General features: G+C 49.2%; 1 protein-coding gene across 2 annotated transcripts in view; it reads left to right on the forward strand.

Annotated features, from left to right (window-relative positions):
* The window catches only part of ZNF831 (zinc finger protein 831), a 92,978-nt gene that overhangs the window by 31,412 nt on the left and 41,863 nt on the right, over nt 1–19,703 (forward strand). For both annotated transcript variants that reach the window (XR_013333213.1, XM_077756292.1), the window contains exon 4: nt 13,399–13,550. Coding sequence is in view for 1 of the 2 variants with exons in the window: in XM_077756292.1 (XP_077612418.1) it covers nt 13,399–13,550 (152 nt within the window). In the remaining variant the exon portion in view is untranslated. The remainder of the gene's footprint in view (nt 1–13,398; nt 13,551–19,703) is intronic.

The following is a 19,703-nucleotide window of genomic DNA, read 5'->3' on the forward strand; positions in this document are numbered from 1 at the left end:
GGCCCAGGCCGCCCCGCCTGCAGTGGGCCGGAGAGTCCCCGGAGGTGTCTGGGTTCCCCGGTGAGGCCGAGGCACATTCCTCGGGTCTGGGACCTGAGCCTCTGCGTTTCCCACAGGCTCCCAGGGGTGCTAAGGGTGTGGCTGAGGGAGCACCCTTGGAGGAGCCTTTCTTGTGTTACCCCAGCCACGTTTCATCCTTTGCAACAGAGGCCCGGCTGCTGGAGGCCGAGCGGAAGAAGGGCCGCTCTGTGTCACAGGGACACCCAGCCCTACCCCGAGCCCCTGAACTGTGCAGAGTGGGGGAGGGATGGCTCCCTTGGGGAATGTTTGGGTGCCGTTCACAGACGGAATGAATGCTAGCCAGACCGGAGAGCACTGCCCATGGATCCTGGGAGCACGGGGTCCCCGGCACGAGGCCTTGTCCCCGTCAGTGTCTCCCACATTGGACGAGGGTGGAAGAAGCACTCGGTCACGGGCCCAGGAGCCCGCCTCCCCGGGCCTCACCTTCCCTAAGGCGGCAGCTCCCCCTGCGCACCTGCTCGGTGCTGGGTGCCGCACGTCCAGGCCGTGCAGGAAGCCGTGCACACATGGCTGCTGGTGCCCGGCCGAGGCTCTGGGAGGCCCGGACAGGTGTCCCCGGCACCTCCTGGGCTGGACATGGNGGGTGGAAGAAGCACTCGGTCGTGGGCCCAGGAGCTCTGGGGGAGGGCTGAGCGTGCCCCACTAACTGCTCCCGCCTCCCCGGGCCTCACCTTCCCTAAGGCGGCAGCTCCCCCTGCGCACCTGCTCGGTGCTGGGTGCCGCACGTCCAGGCCGTGCAGGAAGCCGTGCACACATGGCTGCTGGTGCCCGGCCGAGGCTCTGGGAGGCCCAGAGAGGTGTCCCCGGCACCTCCTGGGCTGGACATGGCCCGTGTGGGAATCTTGTGAGGCCTGACCGTATTTAAAAGTCTTGACTCAGTAGCTAAATAAATATCAGGAGATCTCACGGGAAAGCCTGGATTTCCAGCTTATCTTGAAATAGCCAAAGCCCTGGAGATGCTGGGCCTGCCTTCCAGCTTGGCAGCAGCAGGTGGGAGCTGAGAGCGGCCGCCTGGTGGGCAGCGCCCGTGCCCCCTGCCGCCTCATGGGCGACCCCCGGGCTCCCGGGTTTGCGCAGGCACCACCTCTCCCTGCCGTGTGACATTTGAGTTTGCAAACCTTGATCTTAATGTGCGGCCTGGTGGGGGCCAGAAGACCCCTCCCCAGCCAGCGAGCTTCTCAGCAAGAGAGCAGGTGGCAAGGTGAGGGGGCATCGGACCCGGTGTAGAACACGGAGGGGTCTGAGTTAAAACCGTCCTGGGGCCCCTGACTGGGTGAAGTGACAATGGGGCCGTTGAAATTTTTATGTCCATCCAGCATTATTGGGTGACCGCAATTCATTTGTCGTTTGTACCTTTATCGGCTTACAACTGTCCTGAGTTAATTCCAGCTTCAGGGCCATGGCACTTGCAGACCTCCCCCCCCTCCTCCTGTACAGCTCACCTGTGGCTCCCTACGTGGCTGGCTCCCCCTCCTCTCAGGAAAGACCTCGCTATCACAGCAGGACCTCCATGACCTCTATACTTCGGCGGTTCCCCCAGAGCAGTGACACCAGCTTCAGAAGCAGGGGTCGGTGCTCAGGCTGAGTACCGGTGTGGGGGACATGCTGAAAGGTGGTGCCCAAGGGGGCTTCAGGTCACCGTTCTGGAGGCCGTGCACAGAGCTCGTGTTTCCTCTTCAACGTATTAAAATGTTCATTTCTCACATAGTAACTTAGGGCCAACGTGTAACAGAAGTTAATAGTAACATAGGATTTGCATATATTTACTTTGCAGATAACCCAGCAGAATAACTTATTGGATGAGGCGTTGGTTGGGCTGTCTGCCCACCTCCCTCCCTCCCTCGCTAGCCAGCTACCGTCTATCTAGTTTTCTGTTGCTGCTGTAACAAATTACCAGTTTAATGTAGATACGGTTTTAAACAACATGAGTGTATTCTTTCAAAGTTCCGTAGGTGAGAGTTCATTAAGGGGGTCACCTGACAAGATCAGGGTGTCAGCAGGGCCGCATTCCTTCTGGAGGCTCCCGTGGAGAATGGGTTTCCTGCTCATCCGGGTTGTTGGCAGGATTTTGCTCCATGGCTGGTGGCCCCTCTTGTGTGTCCCGAACCACCACGGACAGCCCGGGTCCCTTTCACCCGTTAGGCGTCCGCTCCTTCCTGTTCAGCCTCATTTCTCTGCCCCAACCTTCTGCCTCTTCTTTCATTTTTAAGGACTCCTGTGGTTAGAGGGTTTTTACCTGGGTAATCTGGGACGCCCCCCTCCTCATCTTGGGCTCTGTGCCCTTAATCACATTCGCAAAGTCCCTTTTACCATGGAAGGTAATCTAGTCACAGGTCTGAGGATTAGGATGTGGGCATCATTTAGGGTGAGGGGTGTTATTTCACACCAGCCACCTGTCCGGCCACCTGTGTGTGATTGTGTATACGCACGTATGCCTCCGTGGATGTACATGTCTACCCTCTCATGAGTGTGTGTGTGTGTGTGTATGCGAGTGGCTCGCTCTCGTTCATTCGCTCGCGGGTTCTCATCTCAGGGAAGGAGCCTGTTTTCTTATTCACGCTCCCATGTCACTTCAGTTGTCTTACGTTCACCAGAAAATGAAATACCGCAGCAGGGATTCCCCATTGGCCCAAGGGCACAGCAAATGGTGGAATTCATGTCGTGGAGTATCTTTTCTCTTTTCCTCTTTTTTTTTTTCTTTGGGAACATTTAGAAATGCAGAAAAGTTCTGAAAAACATATAACAGACTTCAAACTCATGAACTGCAAGATCATGACCCGAGCTGCAGTCAGATGCTTGACGGACTGAGTCCCCCAGGCGCCCCTTATTTTGTGTCTTTAAAACGTGTATATAAATGTCGTACTGAATTTATCATTCTTCAGTTGGATTTATAACTCAGTGTGGTGGTTTTGAAGTCCTAGCCACGTTGGTCAAAGTGATGCAGCGTAAGTGCTGTGGAGTGCTCCCTGCCAGAGTATGACACATTTTATTGTCCATCGCTCTAGTTGCGGGCATTTGTTTCCAAATATTTTTTTTTTTTTTTTTTTGCTAACTTTGCAGTGAATGAATGTGTATCCATGCCTCCTTAAGCAAAAGTTTTCCAAGAAACAGACCCGAAAGTGGGATTGTGGGGCCATGAGGTAATCACATCCTCAGCTTGACACATTATTACTGAATCACTCTCCAGAGTGGGTGTGTCAGTGTGCATCTCCGGCAGGTGTAAGTGAAAGTGCCCTGCTCCTGTTTTCCTACGAACACTGGTTACTAGCAGATTTTTATGCTTTGCACATCCAGAGTTTGCAGGATTCTGTAGGTATTCTAGGTCCGTACGTGTGCTTTGCCATTGCACGTACTGCAGATATTTTCGCACATTTATTCTCTATCTTTTTAAAGCCCATTTATATATGTTTTACCCACATAATTGCAAATGTTTTGCCTCTTCATTCTTTCTCACGTATCCGATCAATCTTCTGGGACTATTTTCTTCTGTCCGAAACATATTTTTTAGAACTTCCTTTAGAGAAGAAAAATGTCAGTTCTCATTAGTACAAAAATACATTTATTTCGTTCTTGTTGAAAACTGTTTTTGCTGGGTATACAACCCCGGGTTGACAGTGATTTGCTCTTTGTACATCAAAGCTCTCTCTGCGCTATCATTTGCCTTCCATTTTGTGGTGGAGAAGTCAGCTATTAGTCTGCTCATCTGTCTTTTGAAGGTCTCTTTTCTCTGGCTGCTTTTAAGATCTTCTTTTAATCTTTGGTGTTCCATCGTTTTACTTTGATGTATCCGGGTATATGCTACTATTATTTATTCCATTCGGAGTCTGTTGGGCTTTTATGAGTTGTGGCTTGATATCTACCTAGAAAATCCTCAGCCATCATTCTTCAGACATTGTCTCTACCCCATTCTCTGTCTTCTCTTTCTGGAACCCTGAAATAACGTATCTTAGATCTTCTCTTTTATGCGTCTTAACCTCTGTTTTCAATAACACTGTCTTTCTGTGTGGAAATCTGGATACTTTGTTCAGATCTGTCTAAAATTTTATGAGTTTTCTCAACGCCCTGAGTTATTTTTTTAAAGCTCGGTTAAGGTATATTGAATTTCAAGGTTATGCATATTTAAAGTGTAAAATTTAATACATTTTGATGTATGTACACACCTGTGAGACCAACAACACAATCAAGATAGTGAATGTATCAGAAAGCCCTCAAATTTCCATGTGTCCTACCTCCTGCCACCCTCCCGTCCCCAGGCAGCCACTGATGTGCTTTCTGGAGCTATGAAGTAGTTCCCTTCTAGAATTTTATAGGAATGGAATCACACAATATATGCTCTGTGTGTGTGTGTGTGTGTGTGTGTGTGTGTGTGTGTGTATGGGGGTCTGACTTTTTGAAAACTCAGCATGATGATTTTGAGGTTCGACTATGCTGTGTGTATCAATTCGTTCCTTCTTATTGCTAAGAACTAAGCCATTGGGTGGATATGTCACAGCTTATACATTTCCTTATTGGGAGATGTTGATGGTTTGTTTCAGTTGGAAGCTATGACAAATAAAAACCATAAAACAAATAAAACATATAAAAACAAATAAAAACTATACAAGGACCAAATGCAGGTCCTTGTATAGATATATACTTCATTTTTAAAAAAATTGAGTTGGTTATTTTTGTTGTTGTTCAAGTATAATTAACACCATGTTATATTAGTTTCAGGTGTATAATCTAGTGATTCACCACTTTTATACATTACTCTGTGCTCATCAGGGTAAGAGTGTGCTTCTTCCTCTGCACCTATTTCGCCCCCACCCCGCCCTGAGATGAACACATAAAGAAGGAAAAAGCCAAACATAGGAACCAACTCTTACATGTATGGATGTACACCTGACATTCTCTTGAGTAATACCGAAGAGTGGATTGTCTAGCTCATAGGGGACATGTGTGACTCACATTAAGCTGCCAAAACATTTTCTGAAGCGGTTGTGTTATTTCACACTCTGGCCAGTGGTGTGCAACTTCCTGTCTTTCCACAAACCTTGCCGACACCTAGTGTGGCCCCGCTTTTCGGATCAGTCCTTTTACTAGATGCGCCACGGTGTCTCTGGGCTGGACTTTGCATTTCCCTCGTGACTGATGCCATGGAGCATCTTTTCATGGGCTTGTCTTCCATGTTTCTTCTTCGGTGAAGTATCTGTTTGAGTCTTTTGGCCGTTATAAAAATGCCCTGATTTCTTATTGTTGAGTTTTGAGAATTCTTTGTATATTCCGGTTGTAAGTCTTTCATCAGATATGTGGTTTGTAAATATTTTCTTCCAGTCTATGCCTTGTTTTGTTTTTTTTAAACTCTCTTAACAGTGTCTCTCAAAGGGCATAGATTTTTAATTTTGATGAAGCCCAATTACCATTCTCTCTGGATTGGGCTTGTGGTGTCATCAGTACAAAAATCTTTGCCTGACTCATGGCCACAAAGGTTTTTCTCCTAAGTTTTCTTCTAATGTTTTCTGCTGTTAGGTTTAACATTCAAGTCTGTGATCCATTTGCACCTAAGTTTTCTGTGTCATGTGATAGATAGATGAAAGCTTTTATTTCTGCACGTAGGCATGTAGTTATTTCAGTATGTTTGTTGGTCTGTTTTGGGGCAAGCACCACACCGCCACAATTACACAGCCTGACTTGAAGACTCACCGTAAGGCTAAAACATCCAAGGCAGAATAGCATTTGCATCATAGCGGACAAATAGATCATGGAGCAGGTTAGAGGGTATAGAAATAGGCCACATGTATTCAGTCAGTTGATTTTCAGCAAAGGTTCAAAGGCAATTCAGGGAGGAAAAGTATAGTCTTTCCAGCAGATGGTGCTGAACCTGGTAAATTTCTTTGCCAGTAAGCTGAGCAGTTAGAGTTTGGCTCATTTGTTCCTCTGCTCTCAGGGGATCGCTGCCTTCATTACTTGACTCAGGTCTTGAAAACCATTGTTTTATTCATTTGCCTAGTTTTTTCTTTGGGAGGATAAATCTAATTACTGTTAAACCATCTTGGTCGGAAGGAAAAGCCCCTGGACTATTGCATCAGCCTCTTGATTGTCCCCCTGTCCCCCAACTTTACTGATCTGTCAAGTGTTAAATTTAATTGTTAGTATATATTATGCTTTATTTCCAAGAAGTTCCACTGAATTATTTTTTCAGATCTGCTTGATTGTTTTTATAGTCTCTTGCTCGTCAGCCTTTTCTTTACTGAGCTATGATTGACATCCGTAAAAGGTGTACATATTTAATGTATATGTCTTGATGAGTTTGAAGATAACAGTACACCCTGAAATCATCCCCACATTCGGTGTCTTAAACTTTTCCTTAATTTTGAGAAGCTTCTTTGCTTCTTTTTTGGGGGGGTGGGTAAGAACATTGACCTAAATCTACCTTCTTAAATTTTTAAGTGCGCAATACAGCTTGTTGACTATATGCATTATGGTGTACAGTAGTTCTCTATGATTCATTTGTTCTGCACAATTGAAATCGTGTACCTTTTGATCAACACCTCCTCGATTCCCCCTTCCTCCAGTCCCTGGCAGCCACCATTCTCCTTTCCGTTTTTATGAATTTGACCATGTTAGATTTCTGAGATAGTTGGGGTCATGTACTATTTATTCCTCTATATCTGGCTTATTTTACTTTGCATAGCATCTCCCAAGTTCATCCATGTTGCAACAAATGGCAAGATTTCTTTGTTTCTTTAAAGCCAAGGAATATTCCATATCTTGGCTGTTGTAAATATGCTTCAGTGAACAGGGGCGTGCAGTTCTCTCTTTGAGGTCCTTGTTTCGGTTTGTTTGGGTGTATACCCAGGAGTGTGGTCGGTGGGTCATGTGGTAGTTCTGTTTTTATTTTTTTGAGGAACCTCCATACTGCTTTCCATGGTGGATGTACCAATTCCCAGCAACACAGTACAAGGATTCCTTTTTCTCCACACCCTTGTCAGCGCTATTATCTTTTTTTTAATTGTTATTTTTTGATGATAGACAACAGGTATGAGGTGATCTTCCTTTGTGGTTTTGATCTGCATTTCCCTGATGATCAGTGATATTTAGCACCTTTTCATGTGTCTTTGGCCATTTGTAGATCTTCTATGGAGAAAGGTCTACTCATTTTTTACCCATTTAAAAGAAAGTCTTTTTTTTTTTTTAAACGCTTGTTTATTTTTGAGAGAGAGAGAGAGACAGAGAACGAGTAGGGGAGGTGCAGAGAAAGAGGGACACACAGAATTGGAAGCAGGCTCCAGGCTCTGAGCTGTCAGCACAGAGCCCAGTATGGGGCTTGAACCCACGAACTGTGAGATCATGACCTGAGCCAAAGTTGGACACTTAACCGACTGAGCCACCCAGGTGCCCCTTTTACCTGTTGTTTTTTTTTTAAAGTTAGGCATTTGTTTATTTGCCATGGAGATGCAGAAGTTCCTTATATATTTTGGGTATTCACCTCTTCTCAAATATATGGTTTGCAAATGTTTTCTCCCATTCTGTACGTTGCCTTTTCATTTTGTTGTTGGTCTTCTTTGCTGTGCAGAAGAGAAGCTTTTTAGTTTGATGTGGTCCCAGCTGTTGACCTTTGTTTTTGTTGCCTTTGATATCATATCCAAGAAATCATTGCCAAGGCCAGCATCAAGCAGCTTTCCCCCTTTGTTTTTCTTTTTAGAGTGTTACAGTTTCAGTTTAAGCTTTCAACCATTTTGGTTAGATTTTTGTGTATGGTATAAAATACTGGTCCAATGTCACTCTTTTGCACGTGGATATCCAGTTTTCCCGGCGCCATTTGGTGAAGAGATGACCGTTTTCCCGTTGTATATTCTTGCCCCTTTTGTTGAAAATCCATTTACAGTAGATGTGTGGGTTTATTTCTGGGCTCTCTATTGCTCTCTATTCTGTTCCAATAGTTGATATGTCTGTTTTTATGCCAGTGCCATCATATTTTTATTACTGTAGCTTGTAATATTAATATATTTTAAAATCAGCAAGTGTGGTGCTGCCTGCTCTGTTCTTGCTCGAGATCGCTTTGGTTACTTGAAGGCTCTTATGGTTCCATATGAAAAATATTTTTAAAATTTCTGTAATCTTTACTCTTATTTTCAACCTTTTCTAAAAACGCACTTAATTTTTTATATCTGATAATGCCAGCATAGAAAGTTTTGGCCTGTTGGACTCTGTTTTATGTTAGTTCTCACTTGTAGGAACTTATTTCCTTATTTGTTTTTGGATTTTTGATGGCGAGCTGAGAGTCTTGGGACTTTGAGACTTGGGTTGGAGGTAGGTGCCCGAGGGCATGCACTGGGCACTACTTTAAATAAAATTCTTAGTTGTAGGCCTTTTGGTGTCACGTGTAGTGTGAATTCAGATTGCAAATCCATGAGAAGACTATCTTATTGTTATAAAGTTAACAGAAGAGACTTCTGCCCCCTTCACTCCGTGATAAGATTGGAGTCTTTCAGCGTTCCCTGGGAGGGTGGTGAGGCCAGGGTGTATCATTTCTAATTCACCTGTGTCTCCAGGGTGCAGCCCTCTGAGGTCTCAGCTTTGCAGGAGTAGAGATGTCGGGTGCCCCTTGGCTCGCACCTAGGGTAGATTCTGAGTTTGGGTTTGAATCCGGCTCCGTGTACCATCCTGCCACCCCCACCTCCCCCAGTCCCAGCTCCCCCGGATCATAGAAACACAAGATCAAGCTCACCTGGTTTGTTTGGCAAATGCTCTCGAGATGAAAACTCTCTTACCTTTTCAGGGTTCAGTTTTCACTTGGGTTTTGATGAAGTTTTGAACACATGTATATATATATACATGTGTGTGTATATATATATATATATATGTGTGTGTGTGTTTTCAGTATAAAGGTGCATATGATGGTGGTCAACCAGACTAACTAGTCAACTGTACTGTTGGAAATGGGCTTCTTTTTATCATCAGGAAGGTGTGTATTTAGAGATAGGCAGGAGGGGCTGCTTTGTCCTTCATGGGCATTACTTTCTGGTCTTGTCTAAGAGCTCTTTCTTTACGCTCACTCTCTCAGTGTCACAAACACAAAACTCTATTCTCCTATGTTCTCTTTACATAACAATGTAAGGAAGGATTTATTTTTACTTTTGCCCGTATAGAGAACTATGGACCATGGGTCAAATTTGACTTTTGACCTGTTTTTATATGCCCTTGTGAGCTAGACTTGGTTTTCCATTTTTAAAAAGCTAATGTATGTAAAGAATATTTGGTAGAGATGGTATGTGGCCTGCAAAATTGAAAATATTTAATATCTGGACCTTTATACAAAAAGCTTGCAGACCTCCAGATTAATTCACTTTTTTTTTCTCACCCATTTGCTATATTTTAACTCCCCGCTCCTACCTGGAGTTTATTTCTGGGTCCTCTGTTAGATTCCATTGTCTCTTCATTTGTTCCTGACTTCAAATACCACACTGTAATGGAAATGGTTGTTTTCATTAATGAAAGTCCATGAGCTAAAGGAGAGGGATTAGAAAATGCAGGATCTGTTTTCAGAGTAAAATGGAAGAATGTAGAAAATTCATACTTGGATGCCTAATTGCCCTGCCACGAACCAGAGGCACAGAGATTCAGAGTGCCCACAGCCACTGCCTCCGCTGTGCCCGGAGCAGGTGCTGGACCATGGAATTGGATTTTATTGATGAATCTGTAACTGTGCTCAGTGCCGCATGGAGCATGGAACGCTTGTCCTGTGAAGCTTCTGACAAATGGAATAACGAGCTCTGAAGTCCCTGGTGGGTCGGAGTGAGCGAGGAAGAGAGTGGGGGTCATCTGGGAGAAGCGTGCCCTGCAAACCCCAAGATATATGTCATTGAAGGTGCGGGATGGAGAGAAAACCAAGGCTCTGAGAATGAAAGTTTTCCTTCTAGAGCGGGTGTGTGTTTGTCTGAGACGCGTGCCTGCTCACTTGAGTCGTGATGCAGTTTACTTGTTGAACGAGGTGGTACTCTCAGGAGTGACGGCACGGTGTCTGAGCCGAGGGGGAGACACACACCAGATGTGGTGGCTACCACTGCACCTGGCTGAGACCCTTCGTCACATTCACCAAGGCACCAGAAGCTTGGACCACAGTCCTGTGTTCTGCTTAGCGGGACACTGAAGGTCTGTGTGCCTCCACTTCCCTTACCTTTGCTTTGCGATTCCCCGTGGGATCAAATGAAAGGGATAACATGACAAGACATGTTCTCCCACCCCCAGGATAAACATGTGCCAAGTGGTCTGTGTAAACTCAGAAGACCCTCTCCTTGGATCCACATTCCTTCCCTCAGATGTGGCGGATACAAGGGGCCGCCAGTGTACGTGGGGTGGGGAGGGTGTGGTCAGAGCAGGCAGGTAGGCCGGTGATAAGCCTCAAGATACCTGACTGAAACTTCACCCTGCCTCCTTTGGAGAGCTTCTCACTGAACTCTAGTTAAAACTGGTGTTCCCTGAGCTCTTGACCTTGGCCAGCCAGCCAGCAGTATCCCTGCCGGAGCTGATGTGGGGCAAGAAGCCTTTTTTCTGAGCAGTTTTCCATGAGGCCGATAAACAAAAAACATTGTGCTGATCTTATGTAAGTGTTAATGATGGTGGCTCTTAAAGGCAGACTTCTGGAGAGCCCAAGAGAGCAGAAGGTATACCGGATGTAGTAATTAAATTTAAAATCTGGACCTTAAATGGCAGCTTATTAGGATCTCCATAAACCACTCTACAGGTCAGCTAAAAGCAAATTAGACATAAATGTAGAAACCTAGATAGATTGTAAAAAGATGGCCTTGAGTAAAATCACAGAAAAAGAATGGCTTTGTGCAAGGGACAATGTCACGCACAAAAGTGACACTACATATTTATAAGGATCCTTGCGAATCTAAGGACTTTTGTGAAACGTATCTGAGTGAGCGGGCAGGGAATAGGCAAATAGGGGTTAGAGGCAAATCATGTGTCTGGGGTTGGGCTCCCTAGAAGCAGAGCCCGAGATGGGCATTCATGGACAGGTGATTTGTGGAGGGAGGTTTCTCAGTAGTGAGGGAAGCAGACCAGGGCAAGGGAGGGATGAAGCAGGAGGTGCATTGAGTGCCCAGTCCTGCCTGATCCCACGGGAGACTCTGGGGTGTGGAATGCACCAGAGAGTGACTGTGTCACCGACAGAGGGGCTGAGCTGTCACTCCCTGCAACTGTCAGTGGCTAGGGCCCTTCCTGGGGTGTGTGCAAGCTCCCCCAGGTTTCTCCAGGCAAGATGGCGCCCATCAGCCAAGGGCAGCCTTTTTGAGAAGTGGGTAGATGTGAGTCACCAGCCGCCAGCACCCCAGCATCTGGAACACGATACGCAGTGAGGGAAAGGTGGTCGAGATGGGTGTTCATGGCATCTGCTGAACTGCAGGAGGCCTTGGGGGTGGTGACAGCCTTGCCTCCCCTGCCATACAGGTGTGTCTGTGCCCAGAGGATGGTGCCCACGAGGGGCTGCATGCAGAATGTTCTGAGAGAGCCTGGGGCCGGGAGAAGCAGACCCGTGTGGGTGACCAAACCAGATACTGCTCCGAAGGCAGTCCGCTCCGAGGGCAAAGGAGCCCAGATCCCACCTTTAGGGGCTGGGATTCTACCGCAGTCTCCTAGTTATTTTCATCGACTGCAGTCCCTCACTAGGCCGTTTTCCAAAAGCAAAACCTCTCTGCAGTTCAAACTGTGCCTTTCTTAACACCTGCAGGCTTGTGGCAGTCACCCGCTGGCTTGGGGGAAAGGTGACCGGCAGCACACAGAGAAGAATTCTCCCCGCATTGCCCCACCCTCCTCCCTCCCTTTGTCTCTACACTTTGAAATCACTCTCTGTCTGGGCCCAGCAGGAGCCCTGACTGGTTCTGGGGCTTGTGATTAGCTCCCCACCCTGGCTCAGATAGCTCTTTCAGGAACCTGTGGTCTTGACAAGCGGGGGCGACTGCTTCAGAGAACAAGGCAGGGCCCCCTGGGGGGTGACAGCTCCTGCCCAAGGCCAGGGAGGTAGCGGAGCCTCTCCCAACGCGCCCAGACTGCAGAAAGATGAACAAAAAGTCACTTTCTCATTGTCGATGCCATAAAAATCAGCGCCTGAGAGAATACAGCGTTCTGCAGACCTTATTTAAAATTCTGTGAGCAGCCTTGGTGATTAGGGGACTGCAGCTGGGAGCTGGCAGTGGCTCAGATGGATGAGAAAGGAAAGTGGCCAAGGAGAGGCCGCCTCACCTTCGCCCCAGGCTGCAGAGCGTCTGGGAGTGGGAGTCTTGTAAACTGAGGCTTGTGAAAGAAATGGTGTCCTTGTGACTTAACGTGGGCAGAGAGAGGCAGTGCAAAGGTCTTTTCAAAGAGCTGACCGCTGCTGATGGTGGCCTGGGCAAGATGGTGCCGGCCACTGGATCGAGGGTCAGGCCCCACTTGGCGCCGCGATCTCGCGTGTCGTAGCAGAGCACAGCAGGTGCGCTTCGCCTGCAAAACGGTGGCATGGACCAGTTTGCTGGTCTGCTTTTGGTTGCCCCTTCAGTTGCATAGCCCAGTAAATGCACAACTGTTTACCTAGAGATTATGCGTGTTTTACTCCACTAACGTATTGTGTATATTACAAAGGGCGTACAGCCGTGGATCCAAGAAGGTCTAGATGCAAATAAATATAAGCTCTAGTATTTTCTTTCTCCACCCTTATCATGCCCTCCCACTGGGATGTGAGTACTGTTCTTGGAGATGAGACCCCTGGAAGGGCTTCTCCGGATGGAAAGTGTATGAGGCCCCTGTTTTCAAAGTAGATCCTCTGAGCCTGCGGCGCCCAAGGCAGTAGCCACTAGCTGCACTTGGCAATTTAAACTCATTAAAATGGAATCACATGTAAAGGTCGGTTCCTCAGAAGCACTAACTACGTTTCAAATGCCCAGTAGCCGCCTGTGGTGAGTGGCCACTCTGTCAGTCAGTGCAGATTATAGACGTTGCCCTCATTGCAGGAAGTTGTACTGAGCAGCGTGTTTATTAAGTAGTGTAGACCATGTGATTGGGTGTCTAATGACACGGCCGCTAACCTGTACTAAGCATTTGCTCTGTGCTAAGTGCATGGAAAGCCTTCTGTAAGCACCATCCCATTTGGTCCCTCCAGCCGTGTGGCCCTGTGTCACAACGCGGGGAGATGGTGACGGGAAGGGTACAGAGTTTCTCAGTGGTGTCCTCCCAGGCACCCCTGAGGGCACCCGCATTATCGTCTGAGCATCGTCTTTTTAAGTGTTTGCGCATGGGCTCCTGGTCACGTGTTCTCAAGGCTGGTCACCGCATGTGTGCTTCTCTGCCCCACAGGTACAAGACGGGTTTTGTACAGAGCCGGGTTCAGCTGAGAGGCAGCAGACTGCGCAGGCCGCCCAGGGCGCTGAGGAAGGACCGCCACGTCCCCACACTCGAGGGACTGGGCCCACGCGGGACCCCCAGGAAGGCTTCTTCAGAAGTGGCAGGTAATGTTCTCCTTGGAGGTGAATCCCAGTGGGGCACACTGAGGTCCCGGGCCCTTCCTTAGATGCTGCCCGCTGCAGGGGGTTGGGGGGGGAGCAGCCGGCCATCCTAGCCCTGGGGTCCCTGCAGGTGTGAGGACAAACGTGTGACCCCAGGGTAGTGGAGAGATGAGTGAGAATCCAGTGCTGAGGAGTCAGCACCCTGCCTTCGGTAGCGGCTGGGTGTGCCGGACCCCGCGCTGCGCACAGAGCCTTCCAGAACCTCAAAATCATGAGTCAGGCCATCTTTGAGACAGAAGTCCATTTGATTGCTTCCACAGGGCCACTGCAGCTGGGTCAGCGTGGGGCTCAAGAGTGGGTGTGCAATAGAAAGATGGGCAGTTACCGCGCGCGGGAGGCACAGGGCACGGTGCTGCCGTGTAGGCCATCAGAGGCACACGCTGTCATGCTCGGAAATAAATCAAGGATGAACTAATGGAGAGCGCTTCCTGGAACCAGGACTGTTTTAAGCCGTAATCACTGGGCAACCAGGACCAATCACTCAACTTCTCTGGACCTGTGTCCCCCTCCATCGCTCCCCCTCCCCAGCAGTAATGGGCCCTGCCTTAGCCTTGTTTGCAAGGTGTTGACTGGGAAAACTGAAGACCATCTGTGGAAAGGCTGCAGGGTCCCATCTGGCCCGCAGTGACTGAATTACCAGCCTCTTGTGGCTGATTATTGTCTCTTTGGCTCAAGGGCTGACCCTGGGCTGTGTCTGATGGCTGAGGTTTTGGTCCCTGGGGATAGTTGGCCCGGGGCGGGGGCACCTTCCCCTCCACCTTTATGTAGCTCCAGTGCCCCCTGCAGGCGGGTGGCTCTCTTGTTCTCCCCTCCCCCCAGCCCCCAAAGCCCTCTCCCCTGGGCGAGGATTCCCTGTGGCTTGTTTCTCAGTGAGAATTTAAGTTGAGTATTTGCTTCACCGGTTGGCCAGGAAATATGTTGTCTTTGCTATGGAACACCAAGGGTTAAACTCGTGTGGGAGAGGCTGGGATGGGGTCCTGGCCGTAGGCGGGGTGCCTCAGGTTGCCCAGCTTTACCGTTGTCCACATCCTCAACTCCAGTACTTTTCTCCTTCTCCGTAAATGCAGGCTGGGGAGCTGCCCGGGGGTGTTTGGTTGTGTGGTTCTTCCCCCTCCCCCCAGTAGAACCACCTGGAACTCTGCCAGTTATCCCAATGGCAGAGCTTTCCCACCACCAGCTCTTCCCAGTGCCTTAAAGATGGCTAACCTGGGCCAAACCGGGCCGCCGCTGGAGACCATCTATGGCCACGTTTAGGCTCCTGAGCGGTGCGCCCTGCGCTGAAGAGGACAGTGGTCCCTGCTGTGGGGAAGGGTGACGACAGACAGACCAGCGGTCTAGCTGTTTGCCATTTGCCCAGATCACGCTGGGGTCAGTGTCCACACAGTGAGGCCGTCGACGGAGGTTCTGCCTTCCCAGCGGCTCCACGTGGGGGTCCGGAGAGCTGCTGCCCCGCAGCGGCTGTTACCTGCGGCTTGTCATCGTCTGCCACGCATGCTAAGCCTCCTGCGTGCAACCTGGCATGTGCCGAGTGCCCAGTGAGCCTGGGGCACGTGGTCAGTGTTGGGGGAGTTTTCCTGAGAGACGTGGGGCTTTGTATCGAAGCGCAGATGTAGGCAGAAGGGAACAGAGGCTTTCTGGACCGGCAGGTGGCGAGGCTGGGCTCAGGGGCAAGAAGGCAGACTCCGGAGAGGACAGACGGCCCCGTGGGAGGCGGTCACGGGGCTGGTGCCTCATCTGGGCACCGCCTGAAACAATCGCCATGAACATGGTGGTTTAAAACAACAAAAATTAAATTTCTCACAGTTGTGGAGGCTGGTGGCCTCACGCTCTCTCCAAAGGCTACAGGGGAGGAGCCTTCCTGCCTCTTCCGGCTCCTGGTGGCCCCAGGGTCCCCTGGCTCATGGCTGCATCCCCCCAGCCCTGCACTCTGCCTGTGGGGCTGTCAGCCCAAAGCAAGGAGCCAGGCTCCTCTCTCCTTGCCCGCCACAGGCCGCCAGTAGAGACGGGTGCCTCTTCCTAATTTGCACACATAGCCGGCGTGCTCATGGTGACCCTGGGGGTCCCAGTGTGAGCAGAGACACCACTTGGGAAGCCTCTGGCCTTTCCTTGTCCCTTTCACTCCTTCTTCCCTGTAAAGGCTTCTCTCAGCCTCAGGGGAAAGGGTCCTGGTCCCACCCATGTGGGCTCATGGAGAGGATCTTGAGTCCCCTCCATGTTGGGAGAAATCCCACTTCTATATTCTTCCTACCTCGACATGAGCTTTTCACACCAAAGCCTCAGAGCAAACTCGGGCACAATGAATGATGGGTGAACTCACAGGGGGACACACACACACACACACACACACACAATCAGAAACAAAGTCGGAATGTGGAGCTAAGAAATGAGGGGCCATTCATATTTAAGATGTCCCCCTGGGACGTAGCCCCACACAGGGGTATTATAATGTCCCAGCAACAGCCCAGAGTGCTGACAAATGCTTTTGTGTTTATTATTTGAGAAGCGGATTGAGCCAGAGGCCTGGGTCACCAGTGCCCATTTTCAAAGGGCTCCCTCCCCGGCAACTGGGGAGAATGGGGAGGATGTCCATTAAGAACAGCTGTGAGCCTGCACGGTGTGGGCTCAGTGTTGGCCCGGGGAGTATTAATCACCCCCTGTTCCTTACTGAAGTGTCAGAGTGGGAATAGGGATGGCCAGTTGGGTAAACCAGCAAGCCCGGGCTGGACAGGTCGTGATGGACACCGTTGAGTTGGAGAGTGGTAGAGCACATTAGAATAAATACCTCTTGGAAATCAAAGGGGCTTGGGGGTCTTATCGCCACCACTCGCTCGTACCAATATTTCACAGCGGAGTGACAGGCACCGTGAGTGTTGGGTGTTTGAAGACAAAGTGCCGTAACTTCAAAGGAGCCCGACGATGGGCCTCGGTCACCCACCGTCTACAAACAGCTTTCTCCTATCCTTTGACCTGCCTGCTCCTGCCTGGAGAGATCAGGGCTGGCTTCTCAGGGAGGGAGGGGTCACGGCTGACCTTCCCATGTCTGTGTGTGTGAGTGTGTGTGTGCATGTGCACTCGTGAGTACATGCAGCTGTGTGTATATTTTTTTTCTGGCAGGGACCGCGGGGGATGGGGGGAGGACCTGTTTTCCGTGGCAGAACAACGAGAGCATCATCCAGTTCGGGTGACCTGAGGGGCCGTAACTTGGGGGTACCTGATGAAGCCCAACAAAGAAATTGAGAATGGTCTTTGAAGGGGCGGTGGGGAATTCCCAATTAAAAGGTAGGGAAAACCTTTGGCCCCAATCCTCACAGGTCAACTAGAATCAGTAAAACCTCTTAAGATAAGCAGAGGCAAGAATGCTTGTGTCCGGGGGCTGAAATCAGATGCTGCCACGGATTCTTTGTCCTGTTCTTTTTTGGCGAAATCTTCCTGTCAACAACTTATGAAGAGAAGAGGAAGAGGATGTTTTTGAAAAATATTTTTTAAAGGATGCTTAATTTCCCTCTTCTTTAAACTATTCCAATAGCGTGGTGCTAATCACTAGAGCTAACAGATGGCTTGGCAGTGAAGTCATCTGCAAGCAGAGGCCAGAGGAGGTATGAAGGATAAAGACCTAATTTATAATTTTTTAGAGGGATTGGAGTCTTTGAGACCCTCCCGAGAACGGAGTCTTTTATTTAAACCTGAATTCAGTGGTCTGTCCCATCCAAGGTTCCAGCAACGGGGTAGGGGGGGTCCNTAAATGTGACCATCAACAGGCAGGAGTGTCGCTCTTGGCTCAGAGAACTTCTTCATTCATGTGTACTTCAGGGTCAAGGTGGAGCTGGGACGTTAGGTCGACCGAATCTCAGAAACTCAAGGCTCTTCATTGAAGGGATTTGTAAAAAGATGCTTCTTAAGGTATCTTAAGCATTGAATATCCCAAGGAGAGCGCACGCCTACTCGAGGGACGGCCTGTAGCCGAGACTTTCTTTGTGGGACACATCAGTTCACAGGTTGCCTGGGGAGGCGGCCATTGTCACAGGATGAAGCCATTCTCCAATAAACTGCCGATAAATTTAGGCCCCTTTTAAATACCACTGTCTGTCTGTCTGTCTGTCTCACCACTAGCTTTCATCCCTGCCCTGCAGGTGCATTTTCACAACGTAATGTAAATTGATTGCCAAGGGAGGTCACACACGGTGCTGGGGACGTAGCATTTCATGACGTTTTGATGGAAGGGACCCCTGGGTTGGTTGAAACTTGTTGACAGAATCCGACTAGGTGGCAAGTGAGCAAGAGAGAACCGAGGAGGCGATTCTGACAGAGTGAGGTGCACACTGGGGAGTTGAGGGAAGGCCTCGGGAGGAATGAGGAAGCCCTGTAACGTTTGGGGGCGGGAGTCCCTCTTGATCTTCCTGTGAGAGGAAACGTAAACTCAAGAGTAGCCCGTTGGTCTGCTCTGCAGTTCTGTGTAAAAATGTACTCTGGCCCCATTGGCGCTTGATCAACCTTACTCGATTTTAGCAGTTAGCTTGTAGCTTGCTGTTACAGCCCCTCACATTGAAGGCTTATTTTTATTTTATCTTTGTATCAGTTTATTTTCACAGCATTTGGTTTCAAGATAAATTCTCAGAGTCCTTAACTCCCCACTATTTATGATGACGTTTTGGTCCCTTTGGCGGATGAATTGATTTTAGGTGGCCTTTCCCAGTGGCAGTGACCCGAGTTAATAGCGCCCATTTACCAAGCTGATGGGTCACCTCTGCCTTTGCCCAGGTGCCTCGCATGGTGTCGGGTTCTCAGTAGGTGTTTGTCGAATCAAGACTCGAACAAGCGGAAGGAGGTCTCCTCGAGGCTCAGCCCTGTTGAAAGGCTGGTCCAGAGATCAGCCCCCAGATCTTCTCTGAGAACGAAGGAAGGCTCGGGCAAGCTGTAGATTTCATTTCTGATTGTGTTCTGGAGAAGCGTCAACAGGAGAAGAGGCCAGGGGGCGTCTAGTTTGGACGGCGGTGAGCTAAGCAGAATTGAAGAAACTTTATTTTCTTCTTAAAAGAAGCCTTTTCATCTAAAAAGAAACTTCCCGCTTCCCCTGCCCTTGCTGGACTCAGTCTTGTGGCACGGCTGTTTCCAGCCTTAAGGATTATGTGTCTGTCTGATGCCACGTCATCCATATAGATGAAAGCTCTGGAGAGGAAGAGATGGTGACTTTGAACCTGAAGATGTTCGCTTTGATGTCTTTTAACCTGGGATCCTCTCTTATACCACAGATAGGACCAAGCCTTACATGGGGGATTTGCTTCCAAAGCCAGCACTTGAGTCAAAACAGCCTGTGGTCAGCGTTATCTTTGAAAACGCTGTAAATCAATTACAAGAATGTGTTGTTGTCTAGAACCCTGAGCAGAAGTTCTCATGCACGAGATGTTTGTGCACCACTGAGGTCCAGGAAGAAAAGAAGAGAGGCAGGCTGTCTGCACGGGCCGTTTGAAGATAAACAACCAACCCTCCAAGGACGGGAACGAGGATCTAGTGTCCCTGCTTTGCCATGCAGCGTTTGGTTTTCCCATTAAGCTTCTAAAACCGTTACGACATCTTAACGTGTTGGTTTGTCATGGTGGGGATTAGGGCACCGGGTTGTGTCCGGGCAGTGTGGGGAGCGGTGGTTTGCAATTCTGAATGTAGGTGAGATGCGGGATGGGGCTCTGCTGTGGTGGCAGCTTGGGACTGGGGGGGGCAGTCCTCTCTTTGGCAGTCCCTCCGTGCCCTCGGGAACCTGCTGGTGTAGAGCAGCAGCAGACCACCTCTTCTAGCGTGAGGGGACGTTCACCACCCACCCGTGTCACCAAAACAGCTTCTCCGAGACACCCTTCACCTCCCGCGTTGGGGGCCTCGCTTAAGAAGAGAAGCTTTGCAGGGTGCGTGCATGCACATGCTCGCACTCGAAGCCCGTTTCTCCATCAGAAAGAGCAATTGAAAAACCCACACGTCCCTACAGCGTGGACGACACCACCTGACGAAAGCAGCTCCTGATTCTCTTTCATTGTGGTCACACAGTTCCTGATACATTTCTCCTGATAAGGTCACTTCCCTGAAATGAATACTTTTCAGACTTGAGGG

Source organism: Crocuta crocuta, unplaced genomic scaffold (assembly GCF_008692635.1).
Source record: "Crocuta crocuta isolate KB4526 unplaced genomic scaffold, BGI_CrCroc_1.0 scaffold123, whole genome shotgun sequence".
Classification (NCBI taxonomy): domain Eukaryota; kingdom Metazoa; phylum Chordata; class Mammalia; order Carnivora; family Hyaenidae; genus Crocuta; species Crocuta crocuta.